The 21,218-nt window shown below is 40.3% G+C and overlaps 1 protein-coding gene across 1 annotated transcript in view; it reads right to left on the bottom strand.

The window, feature by feature from the left end:
• Positions 1–21,218, bottom strand: part of zcchc7 (zinc finger, CCHC domain containing 7) — a 46,497-nt gene extending 25,279 nt beyond the window's left edge. Inside the window, exons 1-3 of the mRNA XM_044028861.1 lie at positions 21,152–21,218; positions 17,170–17,717; positions 16,186–16,423 (exon numbers count right to left, since the gene is read on the bottom strand). Coding sequence (XP_043884796.1) covers positions 16,186–16,423; positions 17,170–17,664 — 733 coding nt within the window. The 5' untranslated portion in view covers positions 17,665–17,717; positions 21,152–21,218. The remainder of the gene's footprint in view (positions 1–16,185; positions 16,424–17,169; positions 17,718–21,151) is intronic.

Here is a 21,218-nt window from a genome sequence, read left to right as displayed (position 1 = left end):
TTTGCCCTCTACAAGGTTAAACACACAAAAAGGTTGGCTAAGTTGCACATGCACGCGCGCGCACACACATACACACAAAATTTCTTCAAATCCGCTCTTTTGTTTGACAAAAAAGTTTGGTCAAGGGTGCAAAACACAATAGCAAAGAAAGCAGAAGCACAAGTGAGAGGAAGGAGAACACTGGGAGCAAGAGAGGAGAAAGGTCACAATTCATCTGGGATGGGCCATGGATCACATTACATCACAATAAATAGGCCAGCTGAGTCAGAGGCAAACAGCATCCAGGTAGAAAGGACAACGTGTTGATGACAAAAAAGTGGCTGGCAAACAAGTTAGAGAAGTGGTGGGAAAGTAAGTTCAAAGGATAAAATGATGCGCAGTACAAAATGGGATAGACACTGTTCATATGCCAGTGAGTGTGTATGGATGTTCACCATGCGGGGCACAGATCAATAGCTTTACAGGCCTATTATAGATTAAAGCGTAGATTTTAATTAGCTTCATTTCATGCTATTTATTTAACCATCTCCACAGGTCTCTCTGTGAGACACACAGGGTGAGAGTTCAAATGTCCAAGATGGGCCTAATTCAACTGAGGTGAACGAAGGAAAAACATGAATAAATTGTTTCAAGAGCCCGTTTTTTTTTAGTATGAGAATTAATAATACCAGATGGGTAAAACGATCAATAAGTAAACCCTAACCATATCGTCATCCTGACCTGTGAGATGCACCGTTGCAAAATATTCAGTACAAGGTTTACGTGAGCAGAAGTTAATTGGTCGAAAAAAAAGTTTATAGTGGGGAATGGTCGACACTTTAAAAAAAAAGAAAGAAATTAACTGCTTCAAATCATTCTCCCTTTTAGATAAACAATGCAATAGCCCAGTAGCCTTAAATTGACAGTACAATGTAGCATGAAAGGGAGAGAGAGGGAGCAAACGCGCAGCAAAAGACCACAGAGTGGAATCAAACCCCAGGTGTTGCAGAGGGCCTGGGTCCACGGGGAACCCATTCAACCAACCGAGCCATCTAGCGTCATTTCATGGTGTATCGTTATATGATCATGGACCATGTATTGAATATCAAAGCTTATAGAGATCCAATAGCTGGCATCACAAAATCCAGTCATGCAACAGTCAGAAGTAAAACTCCATTTTGCCAGGAAGCCCACTGTTCAAATCCAGGGATATATATAACCAGCATCATATATATACCAGGCAATGTCAGGCAACTTGTATCTTAACCAGTTTTATTCATAAAAGGTGAAGATGGTGAAAAGCTGTTGAGCCAAAACAGTTGGGAACAAGCAAAGGGAACATTCTACTGAATCACTGAGGGTCCAGAGGCAAAAGGGGTAGACAACTATCATAGTGATGGGAAAACCACAAACCCCAGATTCCCCTTGTGTTGAGATCACTTCTGTATCTTCTGTATCTCAGATACAGAAATGACATATATAACTAAATATCAGAAACTTAAAGGTGTTGACATACTGCATGTCTCAAATAATGTCGGCTGTTTCCATACTCAAAAGCAGCACAGGAGCTTTATAAGCGATATGTTACAGCAATATAGTCTGTCAAGTTCTGGGATATATCGCTCGATCTCTGTGGATTTAAAGTCTGCAGTGAACTCTGACAGCTTGACACCAGCACTTTTTTGCAAAAGCTATTCCTGCCACCATGGCTGCGGAAATGGACTGAATCAAACAAGACTGTTTGTGCTCTTTTAACAGGCGTAAAATGTTTTTTTTTCTTTTTTTTCTTTTAAAGTGGAAAACCAAATCTGTCTTAATTACAAGTGGCACACGGTGTATATACTTCTTTTTTTTCAAGAACATGAAACAATGTTTTGTTATTTGTACATTTTTACAACCCATCTTTCCACTACAGCTTATTGGTGAAGAAGTAAAAAATGAACACATGCCATCACCGTGGTCCCTATTGAATCTGCCTTGTGTTCGACCATCACACGTTTCATCACAGCCTCTCTCTCTTTAGCGCCCCGCCGCCACCACCACCACACACACACACACACACACACACACACACACTCTTGACATGTTGAGTGTTCACCCCTGCCAGCCTGTGCCACCTCCTCCCTTCCCCTTCACCCTTCTTCCACGCCATGTTGGCAGCCAGGGCAGGGCAGGTGGCCAAACCTGTCAGTCAGAGCACCGTCGCCACGCGGCAACACCACAGACACCAATTACCACACAGCAGGGGCGCGGCCTGGCAACCGCATGGCAACCACATGGTCCTATCAGGGTACACAACAACAGGGACCAAAGAAGGCCAAGAAAGTGAGCAATGCTGTGTGTGTGTGAGGGAGAGAGAGAAAAAGAGTGTACGAGATTACAGCGGAATCATGTTCAAATTATTCAAAACTGGGCCAGTGCACGTCTGCAGGTTTGACAAAAGACAGGTAATCATTGGGTCTTTTTAATATCCGTTAACGGTCTACTTAGTATAGTTGTTTAATTCACAAACAAAATTTATCTCCATCTATCGGTTGATTACCAGAATGGTCCTTATTAAACTCAGTATGACCAGTTCCGCCAGTCTCATTATGCAATGTTCAAAAAGAGGCCAAATTAAAATTTGACTTGTTTACTTACCCTTTAATGCTTGGATGGGTTGTAGCAATGACAACAAAAAAACAGTCAGATTGATCAAACAAAGACTTGGTATCAGTTAATAACAGTGACTCAGACATGGGCTTTAACAACATTGAACATAATATTAAACTCAAGGTTTAAAATGCTGATGTGAGGATGTGAGACAGTGGCTATTTGATAATCAGTGCCCTCCTAAAATTATTTAAAATTGAAATACTATTCTCCAAAACATTTCCACAAAGTATCGCTTCAATTTACATAATGCAAGGTGATTCACAGAGTGTAATTATTAACAAATCACTTAGTTGCAATCTGTTTCAACCCTCAGTTTAGTCGTCATGTAATGTTTTTCAGAAAAAAGTTGGAAACACTACCTAGTGCAGTACAGTGATTAAATCTGTATCTCTATAAAATTATAGTTCTTAGTTATATGACTACAAGTATGAAAATCCAGTTATACTGTTGTCAGTGTCGCTGTATGTTAAACTAGATTTATTTCAATTTGCAGTGAAGGTGTAAATCTCAACAATGGCAGCCAGCGCCAGTCAACAAGTGTTTGTCTTTTGAAGCCAAAGTCATGCTTTTGTACCACATCAAGAAAATCGCTGATAATGCTGACCAAATTATTCTGGATGTCCCTTTTGTTTTCCGCAGCTAAAACACTAACACAGCAGCACACAATGTCTGTAAGGGGCAAATATATTTTAATAAAACCAGTGAGTTGCAACCTCAATTTCATTTTGATGAATTTCCTCCTGCGGGAGTGAGCCAGGCAGTGGGCGGGAGAGCGGAAAGGCGGGAGAGGGAAGAGGGGTGATGGGGCTGGGAGGCAGATAGAATTTTCATGATTGTTATTTTTGTTATTATACACAGACAGAAAGAGGGGGAGGGAGGGAGAGGGCAGATAAATGGTGTTGGTTTATCTGAGGCATTTTGTGGAGCGCTCCATTATCGGGCAGGTTGGGCACGTCGAGGGGGTTATTTTTCCGAGGGATCTTTGGCCCCGGTAATTAAGCTCCATTCAGCAGGCCCTGTTCCCCAAATTAAAAATTTGTCATTAAGTGGAATTTACCATAATGCCTTTTTATCTGCCGGCGTTTCAGCAAGTGTGCATGCATGTGTGTACGTATGTGCATGTGTGGAGGGTAGGGGTGAAGGAGGGGCAACAGGAGAGGCCAACCACATGCACACACGTGCGCGCGCACACACACACACTAACATGAATGCCCATGCACACATTCAGGAGAAAGGGCAAATTGAAAAACTGAAATAATCCTGGACAGCAGCACACATTTGCATGACCGAGCACATGCACGCGCATGCGCACACACACCTTTCAATCCTTCAAATCCTCAGCCTTTGGGGTAATTAAATAATGGTGCTTTAAAGTTTTAATTTAGATTTGCCTTTTTCCTTCCTCCTCCTACTGTATGCCGCACAGCTCACACACGCACACACGCGCACACACACACACACACACACACACACACCACCCAACCTCACCCAAAAAAGACAGTCGCAGACTTCATCCGGTGAGATAGCCCTCAATGGGCAAGGTACATTGGAGAGAGTAAATGATTGCAGAGCAGAATCTCTGTCTCTACAGGCTTTATAAAACAATACAATTATTAGTCTTTAATTAGAGCAGTCTCTCCATGGGACAGGGCACAGACAAAGAACAATAAAGGATTAGATGTGGAGCTCCTAATGTGGCACTTTTATCACCTCATTCAAATACAGTTTATAAATGCATCCAGTTTTCCTTTTGACCTAGTACATTCGTTGGTTACTAGCAGTTTTTTTTTTTACAGAAAATGAATTACGCTGTGTTCTATTATCAAAGGCATGAGCCATACCATCACAAACTGGTTTTTGGGAGGAGGTTCAGATCTGGTAACAAAACAGGCATCAGATGTGTTCACATGTTCAATGAATCAATTTAATGAATTATTGGAGACTAAAACATGGTCGTGATGAGGCAGAACCTAATTTCTGAGAGAGTGATTAAGTTTAGGGCTAAAACTAAAAGAACAACCTGTCACTTTGCAGATGTTAGTACTCAACCAGCAAAAAAAATATTGACTCCAGTCTGTTGATGCTCATTGAGAGAATACTTTAGCCACTGTCCCTCTCTGTCCTCATAGCAGTTACAGGAAAGTCTGACTGACTTGAGATTAACACTTAAGACTGTAAGTCACTCTGAACACCATCTGACACTAAGAGTGGGGGAAAACCTACAATAACCCAGAACCAGTCTGAGGGGAGACGAGGAAAAGCAGATGAAGAGGAGGAGATTTAAAAGGAAAGATGAGGAAGAGAGGCAGAGGAGGGGTTAGACAGATGGCAGAGGTTATGCCTGGCTGACGGGAGGAAGCTGTTCTGGGTGTTGAGGAGGATAGAAGGATACACCACACTCTGTCCTCCTTCATTCCTGTCCCACAATTTGCCCACAAGTTCTGGTTTGTATACCTCACATATGCACCAAACCCATTTGGATGATTGTCTGACTGACTTTTCCTTTGATGTCAAATCCAGTTGTCGGCTAAATTGATTCCATGATGGCAGGAGATCGTATTCACTGATGAACAAAAATAATTAGATCTTCCAACATCTGACTGGCATATAAAATCTGATTAAGGTAAACGTGAGATAGAGCCAAACAACAATATGCTGTCAAAATCTGTAAATGTGTGTCAAAGTATAGTGGAGGCAGGAATGGCAGAATGGCAGGGTGAGAGATAGGGGGTCTTATTTACTGTCATTTAATTTGCTCCCTTCTACACCATCCATCCCTTGGTTTTTCTGACAGGTAATAAAAAGCAGGAGCTTTCCTGACAAGCCCATTTGAATTTGGATTGAATAATATAACTGTAAGGTTTCTCACATAACTATCTGTCCAAGCGTGCAATGGTGCACAGACACAGGCAGCCCCTCTGCCTGCCAGGGTGTAGGGTGTGGGTGTGTGTGTGTGTGTGTGTGTGTGTGTGTGTGTGTGTGTGTGTGTGTGTGTGTGTGTGTCTATGGCGTTCATCTCTACATGTGCATAAACACAGGTGCTGATGTCATAGTAGTTAACGCAACAACAATAATGCATTCCCGAAACCAGCCACAACACCACTCTGCCAATCTCCCTCCAACTTGTCCTTCCCTTATTTCCTCACTTTTCCTTCACCACTGCCCGAGATCACTTCATCCCACCGCTTCTCGTCTAACCTTCATTCACTACTCATGCACTCCCTCGTTCGCCGTCTCCCTCCCTCCTCGCGCTCTCAGTAGCTGCAGAAAATCCCATTCCCCGTGGGGCAGGCTAAATTGAATTGGCGTGTTTATATGAACAACAGGGCCGTTGCTTTAATATACCTTAGAGTTTATGCCTAATGCCTCCCTGCTAATACCGCTGGAGCTCATCGCCTTCACTCAACACACACTGCTTTTATGGAAGTCAAAAAACAGACAGAACAGCAAGGGAGGAGAATAAGAGAGACACCCTGGGAGTCTGTTTTTGTTTGTAAGCAAGGAGGACAAAAAAGATGAGGAGGTGAGAAGCCTGTTCGAACGTCTTAACAAATTATCTCTATTTAATCATATCTCTAACAGCATCCTACAGTATCTCCTCTCTACAAAGCCACACAAACACACACACAGCACAAGAGAGAGAGAGAGTGAGTGTGTGTGGGGCATGAATGAAAAGAAAAGTGCAACAGAAAGGGAGAAAGATTTTTTTTTTTTAGATTAGTGAGTAATACTGAATAAATATCCAGAGATTTGGTTGAGGGGGTCGGTCATGCTCGTCGACTTGCAAACATCCTCCATTTTCTCTCTGTCCCCCCCTTTTTTCTTCCTTTTTTTCTCCCCACTGTCCCTCTATCTCTTCTAGTCTGTGTCAGCCTACAAAAGGGCGACAGTACAAAGGGAAGAAAAAAGGCTTGAGACACTCTACCCAATTACTATTGATCAGTCAGCACTCGGAGGACAGATATGCGCTCACCTGGCTGCACACGTAGTATGCACACCGTTGTAGAAGCACAAGCCCACACGTCATGCAAACACACAAACACACATGAATCTCTGTAGATATGTAAAAAAAGATATTTTATGGTTGCGGAGAGATAATCTTAAGTAGCAAGACTTAAGTGACAGTGAAGGTGCTTTTTTTCCAACGGCATTTTAGGATATTTTCTTTACTTGGTGTCAGGACAGATTCAGCCTTAAAGCAGAATTCACTCAGGAGTTGAAAAATATAAATTTCCTAACTTCTCCTCACATATACATTTTTCTTTTTTTTTACAGTGACTGAAATGTTTTAACTCAGTGCACAAGGAAATTCAGAAATCTACCTTTAATTAGGACTGCATTCTTGATCAGATTATCTCAACCAGTTGCCTGAAACTAATTGAAATAGAAAAATTTTATTTAGTTTCAGGATTTACTTTGACATACACTCCTCAAATATCAAATTTGATTCTTGGGAGACTAAATCCAGTTTTTAGATTTAAAAAAATCTATGAACTGCAGAAATATATTTCAAATAGCAGGATTATTTAACCTATGCTGAACCAGAACATTCCCATTTAGATTGAGAATCTAATTTTGTGGTAAGTATGAAACAAGATAATAACAGTATAATTTGGATATTCAAAGGAGAAACCTGAAGACCATGAGATATCCAAGCTATTCTACTGTAAAAAAAAAAAGAAAAGTAAAAAAAGACAGTGTCAGTATGTACAAATTGTATCCAAAACAAATACCTGCCAAGAACCTTTAAAAGTTTGCAAAGCCTGACATATATGCATATTCACACTCTCACATTAAAGGGGTGTGAAGAACTGAGTGTTGTCTGGAAGCCTATGTCGAAATATCAATGACTAAACTCCCCTATGAGTTGGTAACTATCTCCTTCATTCTGATTTTATCATCAATAATTAATTTTTTCTCCCAATGCAGACTCCAGCGTTATCGGCCCCTCGCTGCCAGGATCTCAGCATCCCATATAACCATAATCCCCCGGATAGAGGGCCAGCCTAGGTGTGCTAATGCACAAGCATGTGTGCCCACAGGAAAATGTGCATGAGCAAAAACCACACTTCAGAGTAATAATGTCATAAAAAACAGGAATACAGATGTGCATTCTAAGCTCATCAAACCAATGGAATTATTTCTCCAACACATTCACCATTATTACAACCACATTACATTATCACATGCATTAGCGCAGGCAAGCCTATAGCATCAGCCCAAATCCTGCAAGTTGGGCATAGCAACAGCCACGTAACCAGGCTTTGGCCATGTTACATGCAAGGATGGCTAGGAAAGGGAGTGGAGGAAAAAAGGAACTGGATGATGGATGGATGGATGAAATGGTGGAGAGATGGAGCTATAGAGTTAGGAGAAGTATGGTGGAGTGAGAGATGTGTGGTTATGTTAAATCTAGTTTAGTCAATAATAAAATAATTACCACATTAAAATCCTACACACACACACACACACACACACACACACACACACACACACCGTTTACTAAAACATTAAGCAAAACGCATTCAAATAAAACAGGTGGTTTTAGTCTCAACTGCCAGTTTTCAAAGAAGACAAGAGCAACTTCAAGCAAACATTCCTAGCACCTACAGTCATGATGGTAAAGGTACTTAGTATATATATAGAATGTTAACTGTAAATGGCTGGCTGCTTGTTAATCTACAACTGGAACTGTTTTTATAATTGCTGTACCTTTTTATATTGCACTGTAGATGTGGGCCTTAACAGAGAAAAAAATTTTTGCGAGTTGGCCGATATCTCCCATGACAACTGCTCAACTCCATAGCACGTAGCACCAAGCCAAACACATAAATCCAGGTATTTAAAGGACTATTAACTGGCAATTGCTCAGACCCTAAAGGGACTTCTAATTAGTGTTTTATTGAAGGCAGGTGTAATGGAAAGGTCAACCAATTCAGCTTACATGAGGCATACACGTGCAGTGGATGAGCATTATGGACACCAATGGAACAGCGCATGGCGTTGGGTAAAATCAGAATGCACTCAAGAGAAGAACCACAAAAACAATAAAAAAAAAAGGATGAATGGAAAATGACAGAGATGGAAATAGAAAGACAAGTGGACGAGGGATGGACTCGATTGACAGAAATATTGGTTAGTGCCAACTAAGCCAGACCAGGCCCAGCTGGTCCCTGTCTGAACAGCGCGTTAATTAAGAGACATGGGGAGAGGCCTTGGAATGGCCACGTACACATTGCCAGGAGCCTCTGGAGAGGAAGCTGCTAAACAGACATACTGTGTCTGTGTGCTACACTGCCAAATACACACACATGCACAACCATCCTCTGGGACCTTGTGAAAAACATTGCCTTGCTATTATTAGGCAACCCTTTGCATATCGGAGTGAGAGTACTAACCCTAAACGCGGCTCTTTGTGTGTTTGGGGTTCTCTCACTCATCCTGTTGACTGTTAAACTGAACTGAACTAAAACACTCCCATCTAAGAGAAAAAGATTAGAAACCAGGAAAAAAAGGAGAAAGAGGTGATTTTATGGATCCATTACTGCCCCCAACCCCCATGCTACTTGCCCCACTTCCTTCTGTTCCTTATCCCAAAGATGTATTAATATTAATACATATCCCTCCAACCCCTTCCCCTTAACTCCTCCATTCCCCAAAAAATATCACCACCCTAGGCTACCAGTTAATAAAGCCCTCTCAACAACCCCTCCCTGCCCAAACGCCAAGCAAAGACAATAAGGGAAAAAGTTCTCTGGCCAAATAAAAGAACAGAAATTAATACAGTCCCAGGGGACATCCATCTGTCCCACTGTCACCCACCCCCACACACACACACACACACACAATAATTTGATTTCCTATTAAGTGATTGCTTAATTATAATGAATATTATTGGTAATTGTAATTGACATTTTTCCCTCCACTAGCATCCTCTCTGTCCCTTTCTTTCTCTTCTCCTCTTCAGATCTTCTTAAAAAGGACAAGACAGGTAGTGAAAAATGCTTAAGGGGTCGAAAAAGCAGAGGGTTGTTTTCAAGCTGGTGTAAATGAGGCAAAACAGGAAATATGATATTGTGACATTTAAAATGATGTTATAGTCTCACGGAAGCACAAGTCCCACCAGAAAATACAGTGTTGGATAAGGTGTTGAGCCTTAGTTTTATTTAATCATACATGAGTGTGTGTGTGTGTGAGTCTAGCCGTTTTATCCTGTAGCTTCAGGGCACAATGTCTGCTGCAGGTCTCCTTACAAAAGAGATTCTTGCTCTCAATGGAATACCCTGGTTAAATAAAGGTTAAAGCTGAAGAGTGCGATTCTCTCTCACACACACATACACACTAGTCTACAGTAGGAACCCTCAGGTCTCCAGTTTATTATGCCTTTCTCCAGGCTACAGTTACCACAATTGCAAGGTTGTGTGCTTTCGTAACAAAAGACAAAAAGAAATAAAAAAAAAATACCTGCCATTATTCAAACCTCTGACAGCACATTTTAATTAAAAAAAAAGATATACACACATGTATATGTATATATATATATATATACACACACACACACAAACACAAATATATATATATACATACATACACATACACACACACACACACACACACACACACACACACACATAAACTCAAAAACCACAATTCACCAGCGCACCCCGGGTTTTCCATTTAACATCACATTCTTTTTCTATTCGAAACTAAAGACGGTGAAACTCTGTTCCAGTGGGTCAAGGCATGGTTATTGGGTTCACCTCAGGCGTGGTGAGGCTGACACCAGCTCTCTCACTCACACACACACACGTTTTTAGATGCACACACCTTCACACTCCAACACACTCAACATCCAATCTTGCATTACACCTTCACTTTCACTCAATGGCTTTTTTTCATATGCATTAAGTAAATTAAATTCTATTATATTCCACAACAAACACATTTCATATAAACTTCATCCATCACAACAAACTATAAACTTCATCCATCACAACAAACTAAAAAATTAAACACAGAGACATTAATTTAGAATGTCATCCAATGCTGAGAGATGTCCATTTATGGATTTGAGTCCGTGTGTGTGTAAGTTTAGACAAACTGCTTCTTGCTAGATTATATTTAAATGCTGCCCCTCACTTACTGTGAAGACAAAACAGTGAACATTAAAACAAATGAGCACCTGCAGCTGTAACCACAGAAGGCTGTGGGTGTTTTTAGTCAAAGTTTCCAGGAAAAAAAATAGAGTAGAAAGAATTGAGAATTTTCATAGATTATTTTGACAAAGATTACTTTCAGACAGGATGACTTGTCTTTCCAGATGCAGATAAATATAATGTGAATAAACTGTACATATCAGCACAGAAGAGACCCGCAAGCGGAACAAAGGCTGAAATTAAGATACATAGTTAACTGCAAAGAAGTGACTGTAATAATTAAATTATCTACATGGCCGTATTAAAATTATTTTTAGAATTATCAAGTCTTATCGATTACAGGGGTCAATCTCAAGTTGGATCAAATGTTTTATTAAATAAAACAATTTATGAAATAAAACACCAATCCAATCCAATGTTAAGCCTTGAAGAAAGGGATTTGATCATCAAGTCACAAGCTAACCAGCTGTTTAATCTCAATGACATGAAAACTGGGTCTGCCGTGTTTAGCGGAGCCACATCAGGTCAAGTGTTGTAAGCAAGGGTTCGGCTGTAGAAAGATCGACCGTCAAACAGCACTGTGATGTCAGTGTGTACAGACAGAGGTCCAGTTTCGTTAGATTCATTCTGATATCACAGCCTGGAGACAAACTGGGCCTGACTGACAGAAACACCATGGCTGGTCCTTTTCAAGCCCTGTCTCCTCCACTTTAGCTTAACCACTCTCACCTCTCTCTCTCTCAACGTCTCCCTCTGTCTGATGCTGAGCCCTGCTGTCCGTCCTTCCACAAATTTCTGTGCAAACAAACTAGCTTTAACCTCAAATTCCTTCAGGTTTGATCTGTTTTTCTACTCCATCCCTTAATCTTTCAGGACAACACAGAAATTTACCCGTTACATTTTAAGTAAGTAAAAAAAAAAAAAGATGGAGCTGCAGAGGCTCTATTTAGCAGTGATGTGAACAAGAAAGCAACAAAGAAAAGTGCAATGAGAGACGAAAAAGCACGGCACCTTCAGCTGAATGAAAACATTGGTAATGACTGTAAGCTACAAAAATACATACATTACGATGAGCAAATATTGAAGTAGGGGACAAATCTTTAAAGATGCTGACCCGCAAAGAACATATTAAGCAACATACCAGAGGCTGTCACAAAAAAACTGAGGGGATGTTTCATATTTCACAGAAATGGCTGTTGCATTTACAAGATAAAAATTATTTTTATGAAAACACCAGCGTTTCAATAGAATTTCTGCAATTTATTTTGAATGCGCTAATATTGGACAGAGTAGCCACATCTAATTTGCATAACCTCTGTAAAAACTGAATAATACAAGTCAAACTATGGCACATTGATTTCATGCTGAGTGTGTGTGTGTGTCTGTTCAAACATACTGTGAGGTAGAGTGGGTGTGGCGTTACACCTCGTGTGGCACTGGGCAGCCAAGATAAGAGCTGATCCTATCCATGCCTCCCTTCTGCAGCACCTACCCGCCCACCCACACACCCACACCGACACACACACACACTGAGAAAAGCCTGGTGTGGTACCCAAAATGCCAGTGTAATCTCTTTAAAATCCCGATGCCCTGAACATAAATACGCACTTTGACTCATAATCACAGCCACAAACACAGAATCCATATTTCATCAGTTCAAACTGTAACACGCTCAAGTTACAATCATGACAAGCACCTGGAAATATTCAAAGGCCAAATTAGGTTTCACTGTGAAAGGAGCAGCAGGTTTTAACTCCAGAGGAAAAGTAGCACTCATTCACACACACGTATAAAAGAGGAAAAGAGAAGAGATGAGAAGACATGGGCGACACTTGACCCCAAGTTGCTCCTGACGACTGTGCTGACAGTGTGTGAATGAGTATGCTAGGGGTGCTGCACATAAATGTGCTGTATGAACGTGAATGAATGGGTGAATGACAAAACTGTGGTGTAAAGTACAAGACTAGAAAAGTGCTACATAAATGCAGACTGTTTATCAGAAGAGAAGAAAAGAGAGCTTACCTTCCTCCCTCTGTGAAACAGAGAGATAACCTTTTGGTTCACACACACTCTCTCCGCTTCTCGAAGACTTTGTGTGAAACACACATACACACTCGGACACACTCTGATATGATCGGCCACCCCGATAGTGAGCCAGAGCCGACTCTCTAAGCCTCAAACAAAGTTTGGTGTGCAGTGACCAAGACCAAGGGCACAAAAAAACAAAAACCTTAGAATTGGGGGGGAGGAAAAAAAAGTGCGACCAACAAGTGAAGTTTAACCACTTGTGATTCAAGTTTAGCTTCAGCACACCCCGCCTACACCCAGTATTAATTCACAGGCATGTGTATACACATGCGTGCGCACACACACACACACACACACACCTTTGGGGTGGGGGGGCCACTGAGCTGGATTTCGGGAAGCTCTGCTTTTTCTCTCTTGTTCCGTCTGGTTGCTGCTGCATGGCTGCTGGACAGCCAGACGGCCCTCGTTCATCCCCCTTTTCTCTACTATCTTTTCTCTTTTCCTCAACCAGTGTCCCTACAGATGTACCACCCAACATCTGCTCCTTACATCCAGGTGACAGACAGCCACCCGAGCATTGTGTGTGTGTGTGTGTGTGTATGTGTGTGCCACCATGTTTTTGATAAAAAACATTTGTGAGGGAGCAAGAAAAGACGTAGAAGTATGTGAACAACTGACACCATGTAGTGGCAAAAGAGAGAGAACGAGAAAGAGCATGAAAGGATTCAATTTCTGTGGGTGAGTGGAGGAAGCTAAGTGTAGTGAATGTGATTTGATGCTGATGCTGAGATGGGGTTTAGGCGTATAAACACTATTAGTCACTGCTATGCCAACTTGTTACTCACAAACAAAGGTGAAAACATAAACTAGGCACAAGAGTAAACACACAACATGACATATAAAAACAGAGAACATTCTTTATATTTATTCAGCACCTCTGGGTTATGAGTGTGTTGGTAACTATAAAATACAACAGCTAAGTATGTATGCGCGATAAAATCCCATCAAAAAGTCCATTAACAACATTTATAGAAACATTTATTAAACCTACAACATAAGAGAGCAGGTGAATTAGAATTATCCAAGCTCTGTCCAAGCTCAACTACATTTGTGTCGGCATATATGTGAATGTTTTGAATGAATGGGAATACCACTGCAGATGAGCCCGCAAATGTATCCCCTTAAAACCATAACACACAACATAAGGATTGTATTTATTATCATTATCATCATCGATCTATTAAAGGACGTGGATGATAGGGCTTCCAGCACCACACAGTCTTTTATTACGGGCAAGTGTATTTAAACAAATACATTTATCAAAGTGTGTTTTAGAAATGTGAGGGTTGTTTTTTTTGGCTGGAGGCTATGGCTGCCAGTCTATGTATTTAGTGATAATGCCCAATAAAAGACCAAAACCTAACCATGTGCTGGCCCTGCCTGCAAGTCTAAGGCCTACAATATTCATTTAAGAGGAAATATATATACATACATATATACAGTGATGTTCAAATGTCTCAAGGCACAACCAGCTGTGTTGTTTTTGTCTGTCAAATTATGTGATCATTGGCATTTGGATTAGAATAATGTGACTGAACGTTGGTCTCACACATTAGCAAGCTGTCAATGAGTTTGACTCCTACAACTGTATGTCATGCTCAAGCGTGTCTTGTTGAAAACAAACCTTTTCACAGCAAATATTTTTCAAAATAAAATAGGACAAACACAGCTTTTGCTAATAACATTAATTAGACTTCCATGTCAAATTATTTTAAAACAGCTTGGATATTTCCCATATTTTCTGGATGTGTTCCAATTAAGTGATTGAGAAATAAACGCATTGAACTGCATTAACTATATTTGAAAATGCAAATTGTTTGGTCATTACAACATTACTAAAGCAACTATATAGTTTCATTAAAAAAGAGAGAAAGCCCTCCTCAGTGGCTGCTCAGCTTCTGAAAGTTTATACTCCCTGACATCCAGATATCCATCACCAAAACCTCCTTTGGCCAAAACCTACATCCCCATAACATTTCATTTAAATCCATTCTTTGGATCATAAAGTCCTTTGCTGATGTAGAAAGTCTTACTGTGTTTAAAAACAAATGTTACTTAAAAGTGAACAAACATTGGGACATTTTTCACATTCAGATGAATTCACATTTGGTGAGTTTGCACTGCAGCATTTTATGACAATGAAAGAACATGTCAATAAGTGCAATTTTTGGTTTTGATCTTTTCACGAGATTCATAACAGAATTGTTTTCATCTTATCTTATGTCTATAAAACACACAACATACGCAGAACCTCCTTAAAATGTGTGTGTAGCAAAGATTTGGAGAATACCTTTAAAACCATTGAGTCTCGCCCCTAAAATTTATTTGCGTTCATTTCTTTTTTTTAATGAAAAAAAAAACACTTTAAGACCCCTTCACAGCACACCCATGGCCCCCCCATGTGCAGACATGAGGTCAAGCTCCAAAGATCACAGAGAGGAGCCAGACGAGAGAGAGGGAGAAAGAGACACAGAGACCTAAAATCCTCCTTGCCTCCAAAAACCAGGCCAAAACCTCAAGCCTTCCCACCAACTCCAGACCCCCTCCTTTAGCCCAGTTGTGTGTCAAGGAGGCAGTGGGCACTCTTGCAGAAACATCAGCCCAGGGAAATTCAAATGAGGAAGAAACAGTGAGAAAGAGACAGAGAGAGGGAGACTGGGAGGGAAAGCACAATAGTGAGTAAGAAAATGGGATAAAAGAATGAGAAGGGAGAGCATTAGGTAGGATAGGAGGGAGAAGGGGGGTGAACTGGAGAGAAGCTGGAGAGGTTGCTGAGGCTGCAGGTTAAGATAATGTGTAGATCTGAGGAGATTTGCCAGCAACATTTTTATTCATTTTTTGATTACTCCCATCTCTCCCAACTTCACCTCCCTCTCATCTCCTGCGTTGTTGTCTCCCCATTTGTTTGTTTTTGGCATTAGCGTCATGACTGTTGGTATGCGTGTGTGTATGAACACATGCATGCTGATTAGAACTAGAATATTTCATAAACATAAATATTCACACTCACACAAAGCTGTGCGCATGTATGAGTAAATAATACACACAACTGTAGTTAAAGACGGAGCAGAGAAGAGAGAAACTGGGCAGACAGTGCCAGGAATGCTAAGAGAGTACACATTTGTAAACATGCAGACACGGATGCTGCGTGTGTTCATACAAACATACACACACAGTGCAGCTCAACTCTGTGCTCATTCATTTATCAGTGAGCTGCACTATACAGAATTCACTGCTTCTTTTCTCCCAATCACATAAAAGTACACACATGTTGAGTAAATGAGGTGGCACACAAGCAAAAACACACCTGTATTGCTGTCAGATCCTCCTTCCAGGTTGAGTGAGATAGACTGGTCTTCATTCTGTCTCCCTTGGCCCAGAATCATCCAGTTCTCCAAACCTTCTGAATCAGAGGATTCTGTTGAATCCAATGAATCTGAAGAATCAGACTCAGATTTGGATTCTGACTCATCTGAATCCGAGTCTGAGCTGCTGATGTCCACAGTCACCGGCACACTGAGACTGCTCTTCTTTTTCAGGTCCCTCTACATGGCCAACAAACACAATTCAATCAGGTCAATACAAAGCCTTCAGGAATATATCCATAAAAAAAGATTAAAAAGGTGTAGTCATCATCAGATAAGGCTGACAAAGTGCTTTACAATATAGAGCAGAGATATTGGAAAAGGCCACCAGATTTTAATCAATCTCCAGTGATCAAGGTAACTGAGAAAATACTTCTATAGTTAAAACACTGTAGTGTAAACTCTCAGTATGGCTTACCCTGCAAACAACCAAAAACAACACTTGATACTACATTCAAATGTTTGTAAATCACACACATCTCTACCATCCAGTACATATAATCCAATCCACATCTGCATAAATTATAATTTTATAATGGTGTGATCTAAATGACACAGATTATCTGCCATTTGTGCTGCTTAACAGTGTGGCTTTCTGAAGAAGACACAGAAGGAAAAGGCGGTCTGATACTCCTCAGGATTAGTTAAGTTCAGAAGAAGATTAGAATTTATTCATGATGTTATATAACAAAACACTGTTTCAAGAACCATAAAAGTGATGTTTAGAAAAACTAAACCATTTAAAAAAATAATATAACTAATTATTACTTATTTAAAGTTGTACTACTAATATAAACTATAAATCTAAATTTCTAAAATCAATATTACAGAAAACACTGAGAATCATTTATTAAGTGACTGAAATCAACAGTATAGACATTTAATTACATAAAAGAAAGCAATCACCATCTCTCACTCTCATTTACCTGTTGTGCCGGGGTGGATGTCTGCAGCTGGTGTACGCTGCGACACTTCAAGCTACAGATGCCCTCATCATCAGCAGTGTCATCCTCTGAGATGGAGATAACGTCAGAGCTGGAGTCAATTACGATGACTTCCTCAAAACGAGAGGATCCTGACGAAGACTGTCTTTTAGGATCACTTTTCCTCTTCTTATCACGTTTCTCCTCGTCCTTCCTCTTCTTCAGGTGCTGCTGTACCTTGCCGATATCAGGTGATGGAAGTTCCAGTTCTTTGCCGGCATCTGGAGCCTTCTCGCTGCCCTGGTCTGCTGTGTTCTCACCTCTGCCCTCCTTTTCCTCCTCCTCTTCTTCCACTTCCAAAGCATTAGAAGAGTAGTGGAGCTGGCTGTAGAGGAAGAACTCCAACTCACTGTTGACCTCTGATGCCTCAGAGTCTCCCTCTTCCTCTTGGTAGAGATCATCCTCCAACTCTTCACGGTCTTGATACATACAGTACATTACTGTAAAACTCTCACACCCAAGTTGATGGTGACCTCAATGGTTGAAGATGACTGCAGAGATAGAGAAATGAGTTTGGACTGTGTTTTTAAATCCCAAAGACAACCATTTTTTGGCCACTCAATGGGCAAAATACAAATAAATTAATTGACTGTGTATCTTGACATTTGTTTTATAACACAAAGTACCTCTCCATCAATAATCCAAAAGAGCAAACGTCAATTAGCCTCTTCTTTAAAGCTACTGTATGATTTCATTCAACAGACATACATTTGACGACTACCAAGTCCACGTGATTCAGTTAATATCATAACTAATTTATTACAGAATTATAGCCTTACAGTTGTTTGCCCCCATGTTGAAGGAAAGTGATGGCAATTTTGCTTCTGTGACTTGACCTTTGACCAGTTTGTTATTAAGCAAAAAACATTTATGATAAATTTGAAGAAATTCCCTCAAAACATTGAAATTTGTACTTGAGAGTGGAAAAGACATGATGACAAACTAAAAGTATAATTTCTTTCACTGTGCCAGGTGCAAGGCAAGAGGTATACAAGTCAGACATGGAATAGTGGTTTAATACAACATTTCGACCAAAAAAAGGCATTTTTGGTTTTTGTCCGAAAGACTTGACAATGAAACAATACGACCGAAACAAGAATTGTGTGATGATGCATGCAAATACTCTGGTCAGCACATGCCTGTCTATTCCCGCTTAGAGTCTGTCCAAGATCAGTTTGGAACACAAATAAAATGGTTCCAAGATGTGAGTGCATGGTGGAACAACACCTATTAAATGCTGGAAAGTCTCTTTTGGCTGTATACAGTGCAGATTATGAACTCCTTGCAACATTCACTTGAATCTCCTGCACTTCACCTGTACTCAATCCTTGTAATAAAGATAATTAATTGGATGTGGGGATAAAGCAGCATGTAGAGAAATGATCCAGGCTGTGTTGGATACGGAGAGCCCGCTAGGAGTCTGAGAAGCACACAGCGCAGGAGCGGTGCGCAGAAAAAAAGGCTCATCTGTCTGCAGCAGATGAGGGGCATGCACCCTTGTTGTCTGATTTGTTCAATGAGATCCTCCTAAATATTTTCATAGATTCTTAATTGATTTATTCTTTGAAGCATGAATATTAATCTATACAGTTGCAATGCCCTGACTTTAGTGAGGTATGTACACACAGTCCCAGCCATAACAACAAAATTAGATAAGAAAAAAAAAAAAAGCAATGGTACAGAATTGGCATAATAATTTTGGCATAGTGTTTCGGTTTTCGGCCAACAATTTTTCGGTTCATCCCTATTTTTTACGTCATATAGCTTTTCCAATAAAATTAGACCCGTAGACAAAGATTAGTTCACACCACCGTAGATTTCTCAAAGTAAAGTTTTGTTCTAAGTTTCAGCTCCATGCTTACGGATGAATATGAAGAGTTTCTAATTGTTTTTCAGGACAGAAATCAGTTACACGGAATAAAAAACTTTAAAAATATTTTTAAGGACTTACACTAAACGTGTAAAAGCATAACATCACGTTCATTACGTTCACTTTCATGATGTTAATTATGTTATAAATAGCAAATCTTCTTATTACACTGTAAAACTTACACTTGGTTGTTAAATTTCCAAAGCCCTATCTTTTTAACACTCACACACACACAGAACAGAGGATGCATTGGCCCATTGCTCTGTCCAGTCCTGCGTGTCTGTGCCATGATGGTTGGAGATGATTGGCTCCCAGACCGCACACACTGCTAAAATACCACAGTAGACAGGCACAAGCTGCCCTTCGGGGATTAAAAGGACACAAAGGAGACTCTGGGGTGAGGGGGTGTGACAGTTTTAAAGTTAAGCAGTGGACATGGACCTGAAATCTGACAAATGCCTGACTGTGTCTTAAAGTGGTAGAATTTAAGTACTGTACCATCATGGTCCAATAACACAGGTGTTTTTACCTAATCTTTCTAATGAAAGCACTGCTCATGCTCAGAAATATGTGAGAAAGCATTGTACTTTCTCTTGTTATCTACGTTACATATGTACAAGGAAAACTGAAAAATGTAAGAAAAGGGTCTAAAAAATGTAAACTATTATAGTACCACAGGGATACTGACGTCAGTATTAATCACATACTGTATTGATTAGGCTTCCTTGTACTTCTCTACCAGAAAAAATATTGTAGTTTGAATAGCTACAGACCAAGTTATTCCAGAATCATTAAAATAAAATACGGTGTTGAGTGATCCATTCATCCTGATTACAAACTGAATACCCAGGGTTATGCTGTAAGAAGTACAGCAAACACAGCTGCTATTAGGGAGTGAGTTTGTATTGGTTAGTTTAACAGGCAGGGTAATTTTTATTAAAAAGTTGAACTTTTGTGAGTGCATACAAGCAGTCAAAGCATGTGGAGGCAGACTCAATCTTAAAAACAGGGCATCATTGCAAGACTTGTGCAACAATAATACATCTGAGCAAGAAGGCTACTGGAGGGAGAGAATGGGATAGCAGCTAAAAAACATAAAAAATCTGAAGGTGAAATGAAGAGTTGGTGCCCGCAGATGTTAGACAGGAAGAACGTTAACATGACTTTTTGGAGTCAACTGATTTTTCTTAAGAATACAATAGCTCAAGATCAATACATACATAGCACAAACACCATATCCAGATCACAGACAATCAACATATGGGCCGGCTGATACAATAAAATTACAAACAGACACTTGTTATTAAGTGTGCAGGAGTGGGGAGTACATGGCTGAAGGTCAAATGTCTGAATGGGTACTGGACTGTGAACATTTTGGGAACCACTGGTCTACTTGTCATTTTAGAGCTGGTTTATTTATTTAGTTAATACATAGAATTTAGCCTTTAATTTAGATTTTTTTTACACTGTTTTCGTGTGTTGTCTGCTGTGCAGCCATGTAGATTTGGGATTAATTAATGAAATACCATGTCTGTAGGAGTAGGTAATGGGTAAATTCAAAGACGTAAAGATGTTCTATTGTGATTTTATTAAGTTGTGCGAGAAAGGAGACAGTAAAGTGAAAAGTTACATATACCACTATACTTACATATTGGCAAAATAGCAAAAAGTAAATCAGCGTTTAGTTAGCATAATGGCAGCTGTGGCTAGCTTACTGCTAATGAACTAGCAGGAAAACGAAGACAGAAATAATGCATGTTAAGAATGCAACATTCATATGTCTGTTAGCCTCGACACACATAGGGACTTAAAAATGTCACTGGGCAGCGATTATTTCAGGTTATATAGAGATTTGGACAGACCGTGGTTAGCATGTGACCCTCCTGTCTGTCCACGTGTTTAGAAGCAGCCGCTCAGATGTAAACAATGAAGCACAACTGTCACGAAAACGCGTGAAGTTAAACAAACACGAGGCCGAGGTCGCTCCAATCGAAGTCTCCCCTGTACATGTATTACGTATGACACATGTATGAAATGTCAGGAGTCAGAACTCACCTCTGGAGACAAACTGGAGCCGAAACAAGCGCCGAACCGGCTGTCTGTCCTCCATCCACTGAGAGAG

The sequence above is a fragment of the Solea senegalensis genome, linkage group LG6, assembly GCF_019176455.1.
Source record: "Solea senegalensis isolate Sse05_10M linkage group LG6, IFAPA_SoseM_1, whole genome shotgun sequence".
In the NCBI taxonomy this organism is placed as follows: Eukaryota; Metazoa; Chordata; class Actinopteri; order Pleuronectiformes; family Soleidae; genus Solea; species Solea senegalensis.
The sequence above is the reverse complement of the archived record's forward strand: the minus strand, read 5'-3'. Positions and strand labels throughout refer to the sequence as shown.